The 14,958-nt window shown below is 45.0% G+C and overlaps 1 protein-coding gene across 2 annotated transcripts in view; it reads right to left on the reverse strand.

Annotated features, from left to right (window-relative positions):
* fig4a (FIG4 phosphoinositide 5-phosphatase a) overlaps positions 1 to 14,958 on the reverse strand; it is a 77,511-nt gene that overhangs the window by 6,651 nt on the left and 55,902 nt on the right. Inside the window, exons 21-24 of one of the 2 annotated variants that reach the window (XM_030344816.1) lie at positions 13,325 to 13,523; positions 8,366 to 8,457; positions 1,742 to 1,816; positions 351 to 843 (exon numbers count right to left, since the gene is read on the reverse strand). In XM_030344816.1, the coding sequence (XP_030200676.1) occupies positions 690 to 843; positions 1,742 to 1,816; positions 8,366 to 8,457; positions 13,325 to 13,523 (520 nt within the window). In that variant the 3' untranslated portion in view covers positions 351 to 689. Of the gene's footprint in view, positions 1 to 350; positions 844 to 1,741; positions 1,817 to 8,365; positions 8,458 to 13,324; positions 13,524 to 14,958 lie in introns of those variants that run through there. The other variant, XM_030344815.1, reaches the window with a different exon arrangement.

Here is a 14,958-nt window from a genome sequence, read left to right on the forward strand (position 1 = left end):
TATAATGGATATAATATGGACACATAAGACAATCAATATTCAGTATTTGTTATGGATTTATTGTACAAATTCCCTGAAAAGATGCACGTTCCAGGATGAATTGAAAAGCTCCCGTAAGGGCTGAGATGGCAGCTGATTTGGAACGGAGCAACAACTGTTTGCTTTCACGGGGAAAAACTAAGGAACTTCAATCTACTTAGGCCTACTAATTAACGTTCAAAAGCTATTAAATCTTCAACAAAATATGCAGATACTGTCAAAATCGGTTCCAGGGAGTATATAGGGATTATTAATGTTGTTTTTGATGGTGTTTTTTTCTGGAACGAGTAATCAAATATTCGCTCGGAAAAACCAACGAGTATTCGAAGCCTGAAAAATGGCATTCGGGCCAGCCCTACTAACAACTTGCTCCTCAATACAACAAAGACCAAGGAGCTTGTTGTGGATTATAGGAGGAAGAAGACGGTCATCCAGCCGCTGATGATAGGCGGGGTCTGTTTGGAGAGGGTCTCTGACTTCCGCTTCTTGGGAGTGAACATCATGGAGGACCTGACCTGGGGCGACAACACCACTGGGCTAGTGAAGAAGGCCCAGCAGATACTATACTTCCTGAGAGTTCTCAGGAGGAACAACATCCCCCAGGAACTGCTGGTGTCCTTCTACCGCTGTTCAATAGAGAGCATATTGACCTACTGTCTGTGTGTCTGGTTCTCAAACTGCACTGTGGCACAGAGGAAAAGGCTCCAGGGGGTCATAAAGGCAGTGCAGAAAATCACCGGCTGCCCTCTTCCCTCTCTGGACGAACTGCACAGCTCCCGCTGCCTTAAAAAGGCCAAATCTGTCCTGCAGGACACATCACACCCCGGTCACAAACTGTTTGAACTACTGCCATCAGGCAGGAGATACAGGTCCATGAAATCAAGAACAAACAGACTACAAAACATTTTTTATCCAACAGCCATAACCTCACTAAATGTTGCTACCAGGGCATAGTTGTGTTGTGTATCCCATTTGTATAGGCACATTTATAATTGTGAATGTTTGTAGGGGTGTGTCTTATGTGTTTTTTAGTGTACTTAGTTGATGATAGTTTTTATTTATTTATTTATACACACTACCTCAATGTGATGTTTTTGCACTGAACAAGGACTGCACTTAATTTCGTTGTACTTGTTACAATGACAATAAAGATATTCTATTCTATTCTCTACAGTAGTGCATGGGTGCTTGTGGTCAGCATGTGTGTTAAAATAAGCGATGTAAGGCGTGATGGTGCCAGCAGGGTGGAGTTGGGGGGGCATATTGGCCAATCGCCAGTAAGCCGGTGGGACTTCACGTTGCTGCATCATATGTGTAAGCATAAGCATACGCTTCTGAGAACAACAAAAGAGAACAGAAAGCATGGGCCGAGGGCTATCGACCAGAGGCCCGCACAGCCAGACACCTGGCGCTCCCACAGAGACACCACTCTCACTTAGTAATAATAATAATAATACATTTAATTTAGAGGCGCCTTTCAAGACACCCAAGGTCAAGGTTAGTGCACCCTGCCATCTCAACCCCAACCGGCTCTGGAGGTCTAGACCAGCAGAACAACACAGCGGACCACAGGCCGGGGTTGTGTGTGTGAGGGACAGGGTTCTGTGTTTGAGGGTTGTGTGTGTTTGAGGGACGGGTGTGTGAGTGCGAGGGATGTATTTGTGAGTGTGCACGTGCCTTGCCATAACAAGGCTCTACTCACAGGCAGATGAAGTCTGCTAGATGTACAGCTTCATTCCTCTCCACTTTGTGTTGGCTCTTGCCCAGATGTGCAAACCTGTAAATCAATGTGCAGACACACACACACACAGTTTTATAACAGCAATTTATTCATTTACTGTGATGCATTTAGGTCTTATTCCAAGGATTAAGAAGATACTATTCTATACATTTTGCAGTGCTCGCCAAACACACATATACGCCTTTAACATCAAAATTTGTTACCTTACAGCTTGCTTTTATTTACAAAGTCACACCAAGCACTGGAGCTGAAGGTTTAATAATACATTTACATTTAATTTAGAGGCGCCTTTCAAGACACCCAAGGTTTATGAACTGCGAAGGGCGTGAAGGACTCACATTCTCATTGGTAGGTTGGTGCAAAGGACATCTTACATTCTCGACTTTCTCCATAGTATATATTCTGCTCCAATCTCTAATGGCAGCTCAACTGCACTAATAAACAAAAGCTCTCAGTTCAAAATGGTCCCGATTATCTGAGGGCACTTAGTAATAGTTGTTTATTGTTGTGGCAAAAGGAACTCCTCTATGTAGAGGAGCATGAATGATGAATCATTATTGTAATACATGAGAACAGCAAAAATCAAGGGACTCATTGACCTAGATCCTCACTATATCTGATGATAATGTGTGTCACTTTTCTTTGAACCACAGCCAGACAAAACTTTGATCAAGAGCACTTTTGCACAGATTCCATCATGGCGTTTTTCTCCCTGGAATTCAGCGTTACCCAAATGTTTGGTGCTTCATTTTCCACCTGGGTCAGAGTCCCTACTAGCTAACCCATGACACAAATCATCCATCTCGGTCCGAACATGACACCACGACAACACTTCAGAACCAGAGAGACCAGTAAAGGCTCTATTGGGGACACCATGAAAACACTTCAGAACCAGAGAGATACCAGTGAAGGCTCTATTGGGGACACCATGACAACACTTCAGAACCAGAGAGAGACCAGTAAAGGCTCTATTGGGGACACCATGAAAACACTTCAGAACCAGAGAGATACCAGTAAAGGCTCTATTGGGGACAGCATGACAACACTTCAGAACCAGAGAGAGATCAGTCAAGACTCAATTGGGGTCACCGTGACAACACTTCAGAACCAGAGAGAGACCAGTAAAAGCTATATTGGGGACACCATTACAAGAACCAGAGAGAGACCAGTAAAGGCTCTGTGGGAGCCATTTATAGCCACCATTTAGCAATACTTATTTTCGCCACATGGGGGAGTATTGCACCGGGTGTGGAACGTCACTGGGAATTGGGTATATTTACAGGTGTGCTAATTAGTTCGGCAAAGGGGTGGATGGAGGGGAACACACGGTTGTTACTGTAGCCGTGAGCACCCACTCCACCGACAGCATGCCACAGCAATATATTTATTAGCACAAAAGGACTTTAGTACCAACACTGGTGAAGTACCATTTTATATCAGCCTTTCTACTTTTATAATAAACGGGAACACCTCCCAAATAGAGCTGACCTATTTGACCTTGGATTATTTCTGCTACGTCATCCATACCGAGGCATATAGGATGGCCTCCACACAGTAAGAACCGATTCCTTTTCATTTAGATACGCTTCTGAATTGGACAGGAGTGTCCACATCGTTTGGATACTGAATTGGATAGGATTGTAAAAACCTTTTCCTATTCCCGACGGGGTTTGGATATCCAAAGAATTGCCAGTCTCATTGGATTGCTCGCCTGTGGTGGAGCTTGGAAGTCTTAATTGAAAAATCATCTGAATTTCGACTTTTTGACTTGTTTGGATAAGCTTCTGAATTGGACAGAAGCGTCTCATTGAATTGCTTGCCTGTCGCTGAAGATTTAATTGAAACACCTGTAAGTCATCACGCTGTTATCCAGTGCAGACCGCATCCATGGTGGGTACACTTATATATATTTCTTTGCCGTTGGAATTGGAAAAACTTGTGACCGAATTTAAATGAATGACTTTCAGTGCTGCAGCTTCCTAAATAAGGGCTACATGTTGTTCTGTTAATTGAAAGAAATTTAAAGGTAATTGTGCCGTTTTGTTGAGCACTTTGACTCGCTTAATGCACAAAGATGAGTGTAGAGGATAATAAAATGCCAGAGAAGGCAAAGACCGCTTCTGAGGCTACTGACGAAAATTATAATAAGATAAGCCTCGTCATTGATGATTCGGGGAAACGCACAATAAAATTAGCAGCTAAGCGATTTACAATGCTGTTATCTGCAAAAAATCCCAACTTATGCGAGCTAATAAAATTAAGCAAAGGATTAATGAGCTTCTTCCTGGGTCTGATGTGAAGGAATACTCCATATTCCACGTTGTGCAAAGAGTCTTTAGAAACTCAAACTACTTGCCTATGAAATGCCTATGATCCTGAACATGACAAGCAACAAAATTGGCTTTCACAGAATACAAAGGAAATTAATACATTTGAGAATGATGTGAAGAAAAAGTTGCCTGATGCTTCTGTGGACTATGAGAAACTTGATATGCTGTCGATAACAAATTCCGACATAAGGCCTGAAGATAGTATATCCAATGTTTCAATAAATGGGTCAAAACATAAAGGCCGCACTTTTAGAATCTGCAGCTGTTTTGAGAAAAATGCATGACCTTGACGCCAAGGAAGATGCCCTTCAAGTCGAAAGAGCTAGTTAAAAGGAGCTGAAAGGAACAGCTAGTGGTTGAGGCCAAGTTGGTTCCTGCTACAGCTAAATTGTCTATTTGAAAATGAAGGTGGTGAAGTTGTTGATGAGTATGAAGAGGATGACATGAAAGCCTATCTTCATGCTCATTTGGAATCACAAACATCACGTTATTTGAGCACAGCTCCAGTCTTGCAACTTCCTAAAATTGTCTCGGTCCAACGGACCATCATCTGCCATTGGCTGTACTAAAAGAAGGCTGCACATTCCAGAAGCCCAGTCTTCAGTAAGGTCTAGTAACCCATTGCCTTCAGTTTCATATGGCTCTGAAGTGCCGGGCAACGCCCTCAGACCCACCAATGCTGCACCAGCAGGACTTCAGCAGTCGATCTCACAAGGGAGGCGGCCTACCCACATGCACGAGTCTGAGGTGCAGGGAAACGTCCCAGCTTCCAGATTCGGAATCCCTACATCAGCAGGATTTCAGTCATCGACCTCCCAACTGAGTGAACCTGAACATGAGTAACAATGAAGCACCTAGAAATGGCCCTGGATCCAGATTCGGCATTCCCTACATCAGCAGGATTTTAGTCAGCGCCCTCCCAACTGAGTGAGCCTACATACAATGAGGAACAATGAAGCAACTGGAAATGGCCCTGGATATAGACTCACCAACGCTTCAACAGCAGGATTTCAGCCAGTCACCTCACAAGGGAGTACACGCATGCAATCACAGTCCCATCATTCCCCTCTTGACAATATTCAGCATTTTACTCTGCATGACCTTATGCAACAGCAAAACAATATCACTGCTCAGCTAGTTCAGAACCAGGCCTTACCATCTCTTCCTCCACCAGCTATCCCAGAGTTTGATGGTAATCCACTGAAATACGCTGCCCTTATTAGAGCCTTCGCGCAAGCTATTGAAAAGAAAACTACAGATAAACAAGAATGTCTTTATTACCTCGAGCAAGACACCTGAGGCAGCCAAGAGAACTGGTTCAGAGTTGCTATAACATGGCTCCTGGGCAGGGCTATGAGAGAGTAAAGAATCAATTGGAAGAACAATTGCTGGCCAACAATGAAGGCTGATGACACTGATGCTCTACATTCTTTCCATCTTTTTAAGGGACTGTTGCAATGTCATGGAAGATTTACAGCATATGGAGGACATGAATGTTCCATCCAATCTTAGATCGCCAGATAATGATGAAGTTGCAATATAAACTGAGGGAAAAATGGAGGTCTGCCACCAGACCCTTCCTCTAATCCAAAGAGCCGATTTACTCGAAGGGGCCAAGCTACTGTTAATGCCATCAATACTGCCTCCGGACCAACCACATCAGCAGCTCGGCACCAACAGCGCAGATGGACCGCTTCACAGAGCAACAACGAAGAGTCATGTGGTGCGTGTAAGAGCCAAAATTCTGTGGAGAAATGTTCACAGCTTGATGAGATGACACACAGGGAGAAATTGTATGCTCTGAAAGTAGGGGCCGGAAGTAGTAACTATATTCTCTCTATTGTGCCTGTACAGATGAGGGCTAAGTCATGGAGCACGATTGTGAACACCTATGCCTTTCTAGAGCCTGGGAGTTCCGCTTCTTTCTATACTCAACATCTCATGAGAAAACGGAATCTTTCAGGAGTCAAGACTCACATTTTTCTTTGTACTCTTTGCCATGATAGGTCTGTAGAAACATTCTTGCTTAGTGGTTTCGAGGTTTCTGGCTTGAACAAAGAAAACTTTCTGGACTTAGCTGAAGTCTATACTCAGAGGACCATGCCTGTGAGCAGAAATAACATTCTCACTCAACAGGACCTAGAGGGATGGAAATACCTCAAAGGCATTAAAGTTCCCAGTCTTGAGGCAGAGGTGGAGTTGCTGATAGGCATCAATACGTTGAAGCTCATTGAACCATGGGAAATAATAAATAGCCAAGGTGAAGAACCATATGCTGTCAGAACTCTGGGGTGGGTCGTGAATGGTCCACTGAGAGATGGTGAGCCGCGCAAAGGCAAGTTTTTCCGTCCTGCTGTCACTGCCAATAGGATCTCAGTGGCCAAGCTACAGGACTTATTGGTTGCCCAATACAATCAGGATTTCAATGACAAACTGGAGGAATGGCCTAAGACTATCATTGACCAACCTTTGATCCCTGTGGATAACCATGAGGTGAAGAAAGATCCGCTGGTGTTTTCGAAAACTCTTCAGATTTTAATAAGCTGAAAACATCTGTGGCATGGATGCTCAGACTCAGAGACGTGCTTCTAACCTTGTCCCAAAGGAGAAAGGCTCTTGAAGCCTCTGAAAGCATTTGCTATGACAATGTAGGCTGAGGAAATGACCGCCCTCATGCCGAGATGCAAATGGCAAAATAGGCGCTCCGTGAACAGTTACTGACACCAGCTGACCTTGAGAGGGCAGAAGGTGCCATCATCTGCTTTACCCAGCAAGAGAGGTTTCCTGATGAGTTTGCTGTTTTGAGAGATGGAGGATCTGTAAAGCAAAACAGCAACCTCTACTAGCTTGACCCAGTGTTGCAGGATTAATTGCTGCGGGTGGGAGGAAGGTTCACTAGGGCTGCCATGCCTGAAGTGGAAAAACATCCTACCATTCTTTCCAAAGAGAAAAGTGTTCAAATTCCTCTTGAAGCATATCCATCAACAGCTGGGTCACGCAGGTAAGGTAAAGGCTTTATTGGGTACATCGCGTCAAGATCCAGAGAGAGACCAGTAAAGGCTCTATTGGGGTCACCGCTACAAGAATTAGAGAGAGACCAGTAAAGGCTCTATTGGGGACATGGCGACAACACTTCAGAACCAGAGAGACCAGTAAAGGCTAAATTGGGGACACCGCAACAAGAACCAGAGAGAGACCAGTAAAGCCTCTATAATGGACACCATGACAACACTTCAGAGCCAGTCAAGAGCGGTCAGGGGACCTCAGTCAATATTATAGACAAAGAACAAAACAAATGCTGTTAAATAGAATCAGCAAAGTCCACAGCAGGAGCAGAAGAGGCTCAGTAGGGGTCAGGATAGAGTGAGGGCACGGGGTAATGGGTTTGCATTATCAATGAAAAAATCACTTTGACTACCCCGGTGGTACGCGGTGATATTAAGGCAGGAAGAAGCCCGAGTAAATCACAGAAAGGTCAAAAGATGTGTGAGGGAGCGACGTGTTCACCCCGAGTATTGGGAAACGGACACACTGTACTGGAGAGTATGGACAAAAACGAGGGGCAATTCCGTTTTTAAAAAAAAGAGTGTTTAATTATCTTCAAAAAATTCTAAACCTAAATTAACAAACATAAATCCAGGATTCCAAATATAAATGAATGCTTAACAAAAAAGAGCTTTTAGCAACTTAGCACAGCTTAGCATAAAATGACATTATTAATACTGGCCTCCCAACAAGTCAGCACCTACCCTCACTCACGACAACACAGAATGATGCCGCCTTCAAAACTGTCTTTAGGCAAACCTTCCCTTCTTCTGAAACAAGAGTGTTTAGGAAACGCCCCTCAGAAGTTCGTAGGCTATGACATAAAACCGGAAAAACAGATAGTTTGTGAGACTTTACTTCATATCATCAACAAGTATGAATGCCTGAAGGGACCTCTTTGCGCTTCTTTGCTGAATCAGATGGATCAGATGTGTACCAGAACTAATGAACATAATGCAAATGTTATAATGGGTGTTAAGTTCGCCTCTTTGTGCTTGCTGCAAGTTCACTTTAGTCTATCACTGAAATGGGCAGCCATTGTTATGACGTGATCTCCAAGGACTCGGGTTGCTTTACCACTAACATGGGGAACATTTCCTGGCTGCGGCGGAAGTAAAATTCCAACAATCTGTTCGCTGATTAGTGAGAATAGGTTTCACTTTCTTATAAGTTTGTATTGGATAATGGTGAAGAATTGGGTCTACTTTACCGCTGGTAGATCAGCAGGTCCTCGTCAGCAGGGAGCTCGTCAAGGTTTATCCCGTACGGCGCCCTCACAGGCAGCTGCTGCTGCTGGCACTCCTAGGGCACAGGTCAAAGGTCATCCTTTAGGCGGCTAAACATTAATACGGTCAAATGCGGATAGCTTTTACTGTAACACAAACTCTGCGGACAGGAAAAATGTCAAAACACCAAAAAAAAATATTTGACCCATTAAGACTTCCAATCATAACAAGTCATCTTAAAGAAACTAGAATTCACTTTAAGCTTAAGGGACTTGCAGTGTATTCATAACATTTCATTTCAGGTACAAGAACGGGTAAGGCATGTTTCTCCAGGATGCCTCCATATAGATTGAGGAGGACTTGGTGAGGGGACCTCTAGTCATCTATACTCTATATACTATATATTGCAACCCTGCGTTCACACCAAAAGATGCAAAAAGTTGCCGCGCAGCACGATCCCATTCAAAGTGAATGTAGAGACGCGTTGCTGCTTTGCTGCCGCAGCACTTGCTGCCGATTTTGCGGCGCGTCAAATGCTGCTCGAGTTGAAATATTTCAACTTTTCGGCAGCAAACGCGTGATGACAGCCAATCAGCAACACACACACGATTAAATTTGGGCGGGTGGCGGTTAAACCAATCAAAATCAAAATATTTATTCTTCTTTTTATTCTTATATATAACAGCGGTGAATTATATTTGATAATTCACTGTTGCTAAGCAGATCGCTGTCAAGGAATGTGGATCTTTTTTTTGTGGTAACTTGTCAACCCCAGCCCCTGGGGTTGACAAGTGAATACAGAAAGTTAAACTGCAAAAGGGATCCATCTGTTTAAGGCACTTGAGTGTTAATACAAAACCAATGAATCATTTTAAATAAAATGAGAAACTTGTCCATGTTGACTAAAGCCCCTAATCAACCCCTTGTCAACTTGCTAAGCAACGTCAACGTCTTTGGGAGCGGACTATTGATCAACGCTTCGGAGATGGCAGCGCAGGCAATAGGCTATCCTAGGACTTTAGCCGTGCAATATATTTGCTTCATTGGATCAGTGTCCTTTCAAGAACACGCAAGAGCTTTCTAGCCTCGCGTCAGCAGCGCCTTGCATCGCAGTATAAAAGCAACCGGCGGATGGCGGGCGGATGCAGCTTTTAAAATTGGTAAAAAAACGTTGCTGCGGATGGATGGCGGATGCATTTGCGTTTGAGGATGAAATAATAGCCCATCCGCGCATCTCTAGTGTGTGTGCGTGAGCGTGTGCGTGTCTCAGAGGCACGAGGCCAACCCATGGGTGTACCGTGACGGGACTCTCTAAATCGACGCCACTTCGACCTGGGCGGGACTTTACGTCCTACGTCACTCGCTATGGGTGTGCATGTGTGCGCGTAGACGTCACTCGCGATGGGTGTGCATGTGAGAATGGTTTTGGCTTTTAGTGTCTATGGGTTGGTAATAACGTTTCTGATGATTTTTCTGATGGAAAAGTGGTCTTTTATTTCCATAATCTTTGTTCAGTGAACACATAAACCCGTTTGTTAGTTAGCAGTTAAACAAAATGCGATCTCTTTGTTTACAGTTACCAACGACCAACTGATGATTGGGGGTTCGATTCCCTAGTGATGCAAGGTTTTTTTCTTTCATTTTGGACTGCACACACATCGCGAGTGACGGATACTCGCACAATGTACACACATCACTGTCTTTACAATTTCTAGGCAACCGAAGTTTAAAGATTGTCAAGTGGTTAACTCTTGAATCGCATGTACTAAGACCTGATGGGTTAGTGGTCAGAGAACAACTCATTAACGCCGGGATAAGGGGTTCGATTCCTTAATGAAGCTAGTTTTTTTCTTTCATATTGGACTGGATGTTTGTATGCCATTTTGCGTAACTTGTAGTTTATGATGAAGAAATGTTACTGGGGTTAAGGTTAGGGTAACGCTAAGGGTAAGACACAAAGTGTTTTTGCAACACAATGTTTCTTACAATAACAAAGTCCAAAGTTTTGATGACTCCAGTAGGAAACTTAAGATACCTAGAGAAATGCGTGAGTGCTCACAAAACATCAACAAGTCAGCAGTGTGGTACAGGGTGATCATTTCTTATATACAGTACAAAAGCTGAAACTATTAGCCAGCGGTGGGAAAGATGCAGACGCAGACGTGGGAAGCAATAAGACACACCAACACACAGTTGCCTGTTGCAAAATGGTTCAGAGTTTAATATAAATAGTTAGGGTTAGCTGGTATGGCGTTATCTGTTATGGCAATAGTCTAATGTTAGCTTAGTTCGTGTTGTTTCGTCATGTTAATCGCTAGTAATAGTAAGTCATTTGTAGAAATATAGCCTATCATCACAGACTGTAGGAATGTCACCCACCCTCCATCGCGTACGACACCGACGCTCGTAATCCTGTAGTGCAACGGAGTTCGTGCACAGATTCCTGAGACAAACGGCTACGCGCACACATGCACACCCATAGCGAGTGACGTAGGACGTAAAGTCCCTCCCAGGTCGAAGTGGCGTCGATTTAGAGAGTCCCGTAACGTGACAGCCTGAGCCGGAACCCCGGCCCTCAACCCTCATGAGCAGCCCCCGGCCGGGGGGGCGGAGAGAAACCCAACCCCCACCCTTAACGAAGTGATTTAAAGGAGCAAGGCTCGCACAGTGAGCGCGTTGTTCTCAGAGCGCCTTGTTCTCAGTGCATATATCGGAGATTTAAGACACGAAATGGGCAATATGAGGAAATGGATTTATATCCATAAGAAATCTGTAGTACTGTACATAGCAGCCTCTCCTTGCATCTCAGATATGTCATGGTAAAATTGTAATCACCACTAAATGCTGAAAATATAATCATGCCGCATAGGCTGCAATATGTGCAGATCAGCTGCCAGGGTCTTAACTGGCATTAGGCCCTGGCAGCATATCACACCCACCCTGATGCAGTTCCACTGGTTACCAGTCAAGTTCTGCATTCAATTCAAAATTCTACTCCTCACATACAAGTCCCTTTACACTCTGGCCCCCCGCTATCTCTCCGACCTCCTCCACCCCTACACCCCCCTGCGGTCCCTCAGGTCCTCTGACAAGGACCAGCTGGCAATTCCCCGCACGAGACTCAACACCTTTGGGGATAGGGCCTTTTGCGTGTCCGCCCCCACTCTGTGGAATCAGCTCCCCCCCCCCCAACATCCGCTGTGCCCCTTCCGTGGAGACTTTCAAAAAGCACACCTTTTCTCGGAGGCCTATGGCCTCTAACTCACGACCCCACCCATTTTGCACTCTCACTCACTTGCCTACACACACACCCTCACCTCCCACTCTTGTGAAACAACCTTGAGTATCCTGAAAGCCGCTATATAAAATCATTTTTGTTATTATGTGTTATTATTATATATATTTATAACAATAACGGTATTTATTATCGGCTTTAGGACTTTTTACATTAGCTTACATTATAAAATGTACAACAAATTTCTCTTATATAAATTAAGGGAATAAAAAGTCTTCTTATTGATCAGTTTTAGGTTTGCTTCATTGACACTTGGGGACTCACTTGGGCAAGTGATTCTACTTTAACAAATTTGATAAGTAAAAAAAATGTTTCTACGCTTTTCCTGTCCTTTATGAAGATCGATTTTCTACTCAAACAAAACGTTTGAATTGAACAGAAAGTTGAGAACCACATCAGGGTTTATAGCGACATGCTTTCCTGAAGCGACCCCTCACCCACTAACCCCCCGATACATCTCCCCCCTCACCCACTGAACCCCGATCCATCTCCCCCCTCACCCACTGAACCCCGATACATCTCCCCCCCACCCACTAAACTCGAAACATCTCCCCCCTCACCCACTGAACCCCAATACATCTCCCCCCACCCACTAAACTCGAAACATCTCCCCCCTCACCCACTAAACCCCCATACATCTCCCCCCTCACCCACTAAACCCCCATACATCTTCCCCCTCACCCACTAAACCCCGATACATCTCCCCATGCCTAGACACCCTGCCACTGGCCAGGAGGGAATGAGTCAAACATATCTGTTCTCATGGCAACATGGTGCCAACCTGGGTCAGTGGCGTGGGGGTAGGGTATATCATACTGCGACCCCCCCCCCCCCCCACACACACACACACACACACACACACCAGGGATGGCTAGCAATTTTCACTAAAACAGCAAGGGCTATAGATGTAGATGTTGTAGATGTAGAGGATTTAGAAGATGTAGCAGTGGATGGGCCGAGGGACAGACAAGCAGAAGGCTGCCGTGCAAAACCTATGGACGCTATTCACCATAAAACCTGTAGACTGAGCAGAGCTCCCGTATGTCGGAACTTGTCCGGTTTCCAGGCATTCTTTGAAACAGGAGCTTGTTTGCAAACCAAAGAACCTGAATTTATATAGTGAGCGGATCACTTTGAACGCATTGGGGCGTTCAGATAAAGCACCACTGATCCAAACTCTTCCTCAGCGGAGTCTTGCTATTGATTCTCTCAATAGTTTGGAGCCTTTACGACAAATAATACTATTACAACTACTCGATAAACTAAAACACTCAACATACACCGTGTTTTCTCATATCTTTCTCATATTTTGAAAAATGAATCCATGATAGACGCATTTAAAATAGCCGTTGCTAGAATGCATTTTATTTAAACCCTTCTTTTCTTACCAAGAAAGGAAGACAGGAACACAAGACAGGAACACTGATTGAGAGAGTTTATCTTCTTCTGATTGGGCGAAGATAATCAAAAGAAGATAAACTCTAGGCTAGACCTCCTCCTTCGGTGTGCCATGTCAGACTAAAGGTCAGGAGAGAACTTCAGGGGTCAAAGGCTGCTGTCCTGAAACCAGATTCTGCTCCAACGGAATGGAACCAGACCAACCCTTCATTGGTGTGACTATTTGGAGCGCGAGGGTGTGTGTCTCTACCTCGTGTGTCCGTGTGCTGTCCCCCGACTCGGTGAGCAGCTTGATGGGGGTGGAGCGCTGAGAGACGGAGCCGTCATCCTCGCGGTCTTCCTCCGAGTCGTCCTCCGACGTGCTGGAGATGGCCTCCTCGCTGGGGGGCGGGGGGGCACTGGCCGCCGTCTTCCTCTGCACCACCGCCTCCTCCTTGCTGCTCTTGTTCCTGGACGTGTGCGCACAAAGGTTCACCAACAGGCACACAAGGAGGTACACAAACATGCACACACAAACTCAAATCAATCCAACAGGACAACCAGAACATAAAGGTATTAAAGTACGGCGCAATCAACCCATATCCAAAGCGACTTGCAACCATTAATACACACATTCATACACCGACGGCGACAGCAGCCAGCTCATCAGGAGCAGTCAGGGTGAGGGACACCTTGACACTGGAGCCCGGGAACGAACTAGCAACCTTTCTCCGCTCATTCAACCCACTCTACCTCCTGAGCTACTGTCTCCCAGACCTGACCTTTCTACAAGTGAAGACATTCCGGAGAGGACATAGGGATTGTGGCGGCTCCTCAAGGGCCAGAGCAAAGTTTAATGAACATGGAAAGTGCATCGTACAGTGTACACAGGTCTACACAACGGAGAGCAGAGCGATGAAAGGACTGGGAAGGCTCAATTTTTGCTGACAGACTTTTCCAATAAAACACTGAAGCAAAGCCACAACATAACGGGAGCAGTGTCAACAGATGTTGACAATGAAACTATTATTGTGGGCGGTCTTTTATTATATACTGTGGCAGACGCCAGGGAGGGGTGGTGATTGAGGGGAGGTATGTGGCAGCATGCTGGCTCCACCCCCAAGCTTTACAGGGACTGCCTCCCTTAACGATGCAAGCCTGAGGTGCATTAGGCAGGAGTGCTTGGGGATAAAAGGGAGCATGCAACCACATGGAGGGAAGCCTACTACGGAGTGCCTCTGTGTGAGCCTCTGTGAACTGTGTGTGGCCAAAGAGTGCAGGAAACCTGAACATTGACAGATTATTTGTGTACCGACCGCTTTGCGTGAGAACCCTCCCGGTGACGACCCCTGGACTACGGACTGCGGACTCTGGATTACCCTTTTCCCCACCCTGGTGACAATTATTCGTCTATTTTGAATAAATCACCTTATTGAACTGCTCTGTGTTGTGTGTATCATTTGACTTGGTGGCGTGGAAACCCCACACCCACTGGCCCGCTACAATACTCATACTTCCCTTATGTTGCAGCTTTTGCATTTGTGCTGTGGCTTCTGAGGTCATGTTGCGGCCTTTGTTGTCTTGGTTTGACTTTTGCAGTTGTGTTGCAGCCTTTGCATTAGTGTTGTGACTTTTGCCGTTTTGTTGTGACTTTGTATTTTCTAATATTACACCTTAGAATTTCAAACAGACATTTTGGACAAGCAGTTGGTTGGATAAGTCTGGATTAACTTTGAGAACAATGCCTGAGCCTCATGACCCGCCTCCTACAAAAACGCCAGCCTCCAAAAAACTGTCAGCTGGATGTTATTAGAGCCACAAGTATGAAGGTATTATTGTAGCAAGTCTTTAGCATGCGTACACTAAAGTCACAAATGTGTAACAGTACATTTGAAGTAAATACAG

Source organism: Gadus morhua, chromosome 21 (genome assembly GCF_902167405.1).
Source record: "Gadus morhua chromosome 21, gadMor3.0, whole genome shotgun sequence".
NCBI classification, from domain to species: domain Eukaryota; kingdom Metazoa; phylum Chordata; class Actinopteri; order Gadiformes; family Gadidae; genus Gadus; species Gadus morhua.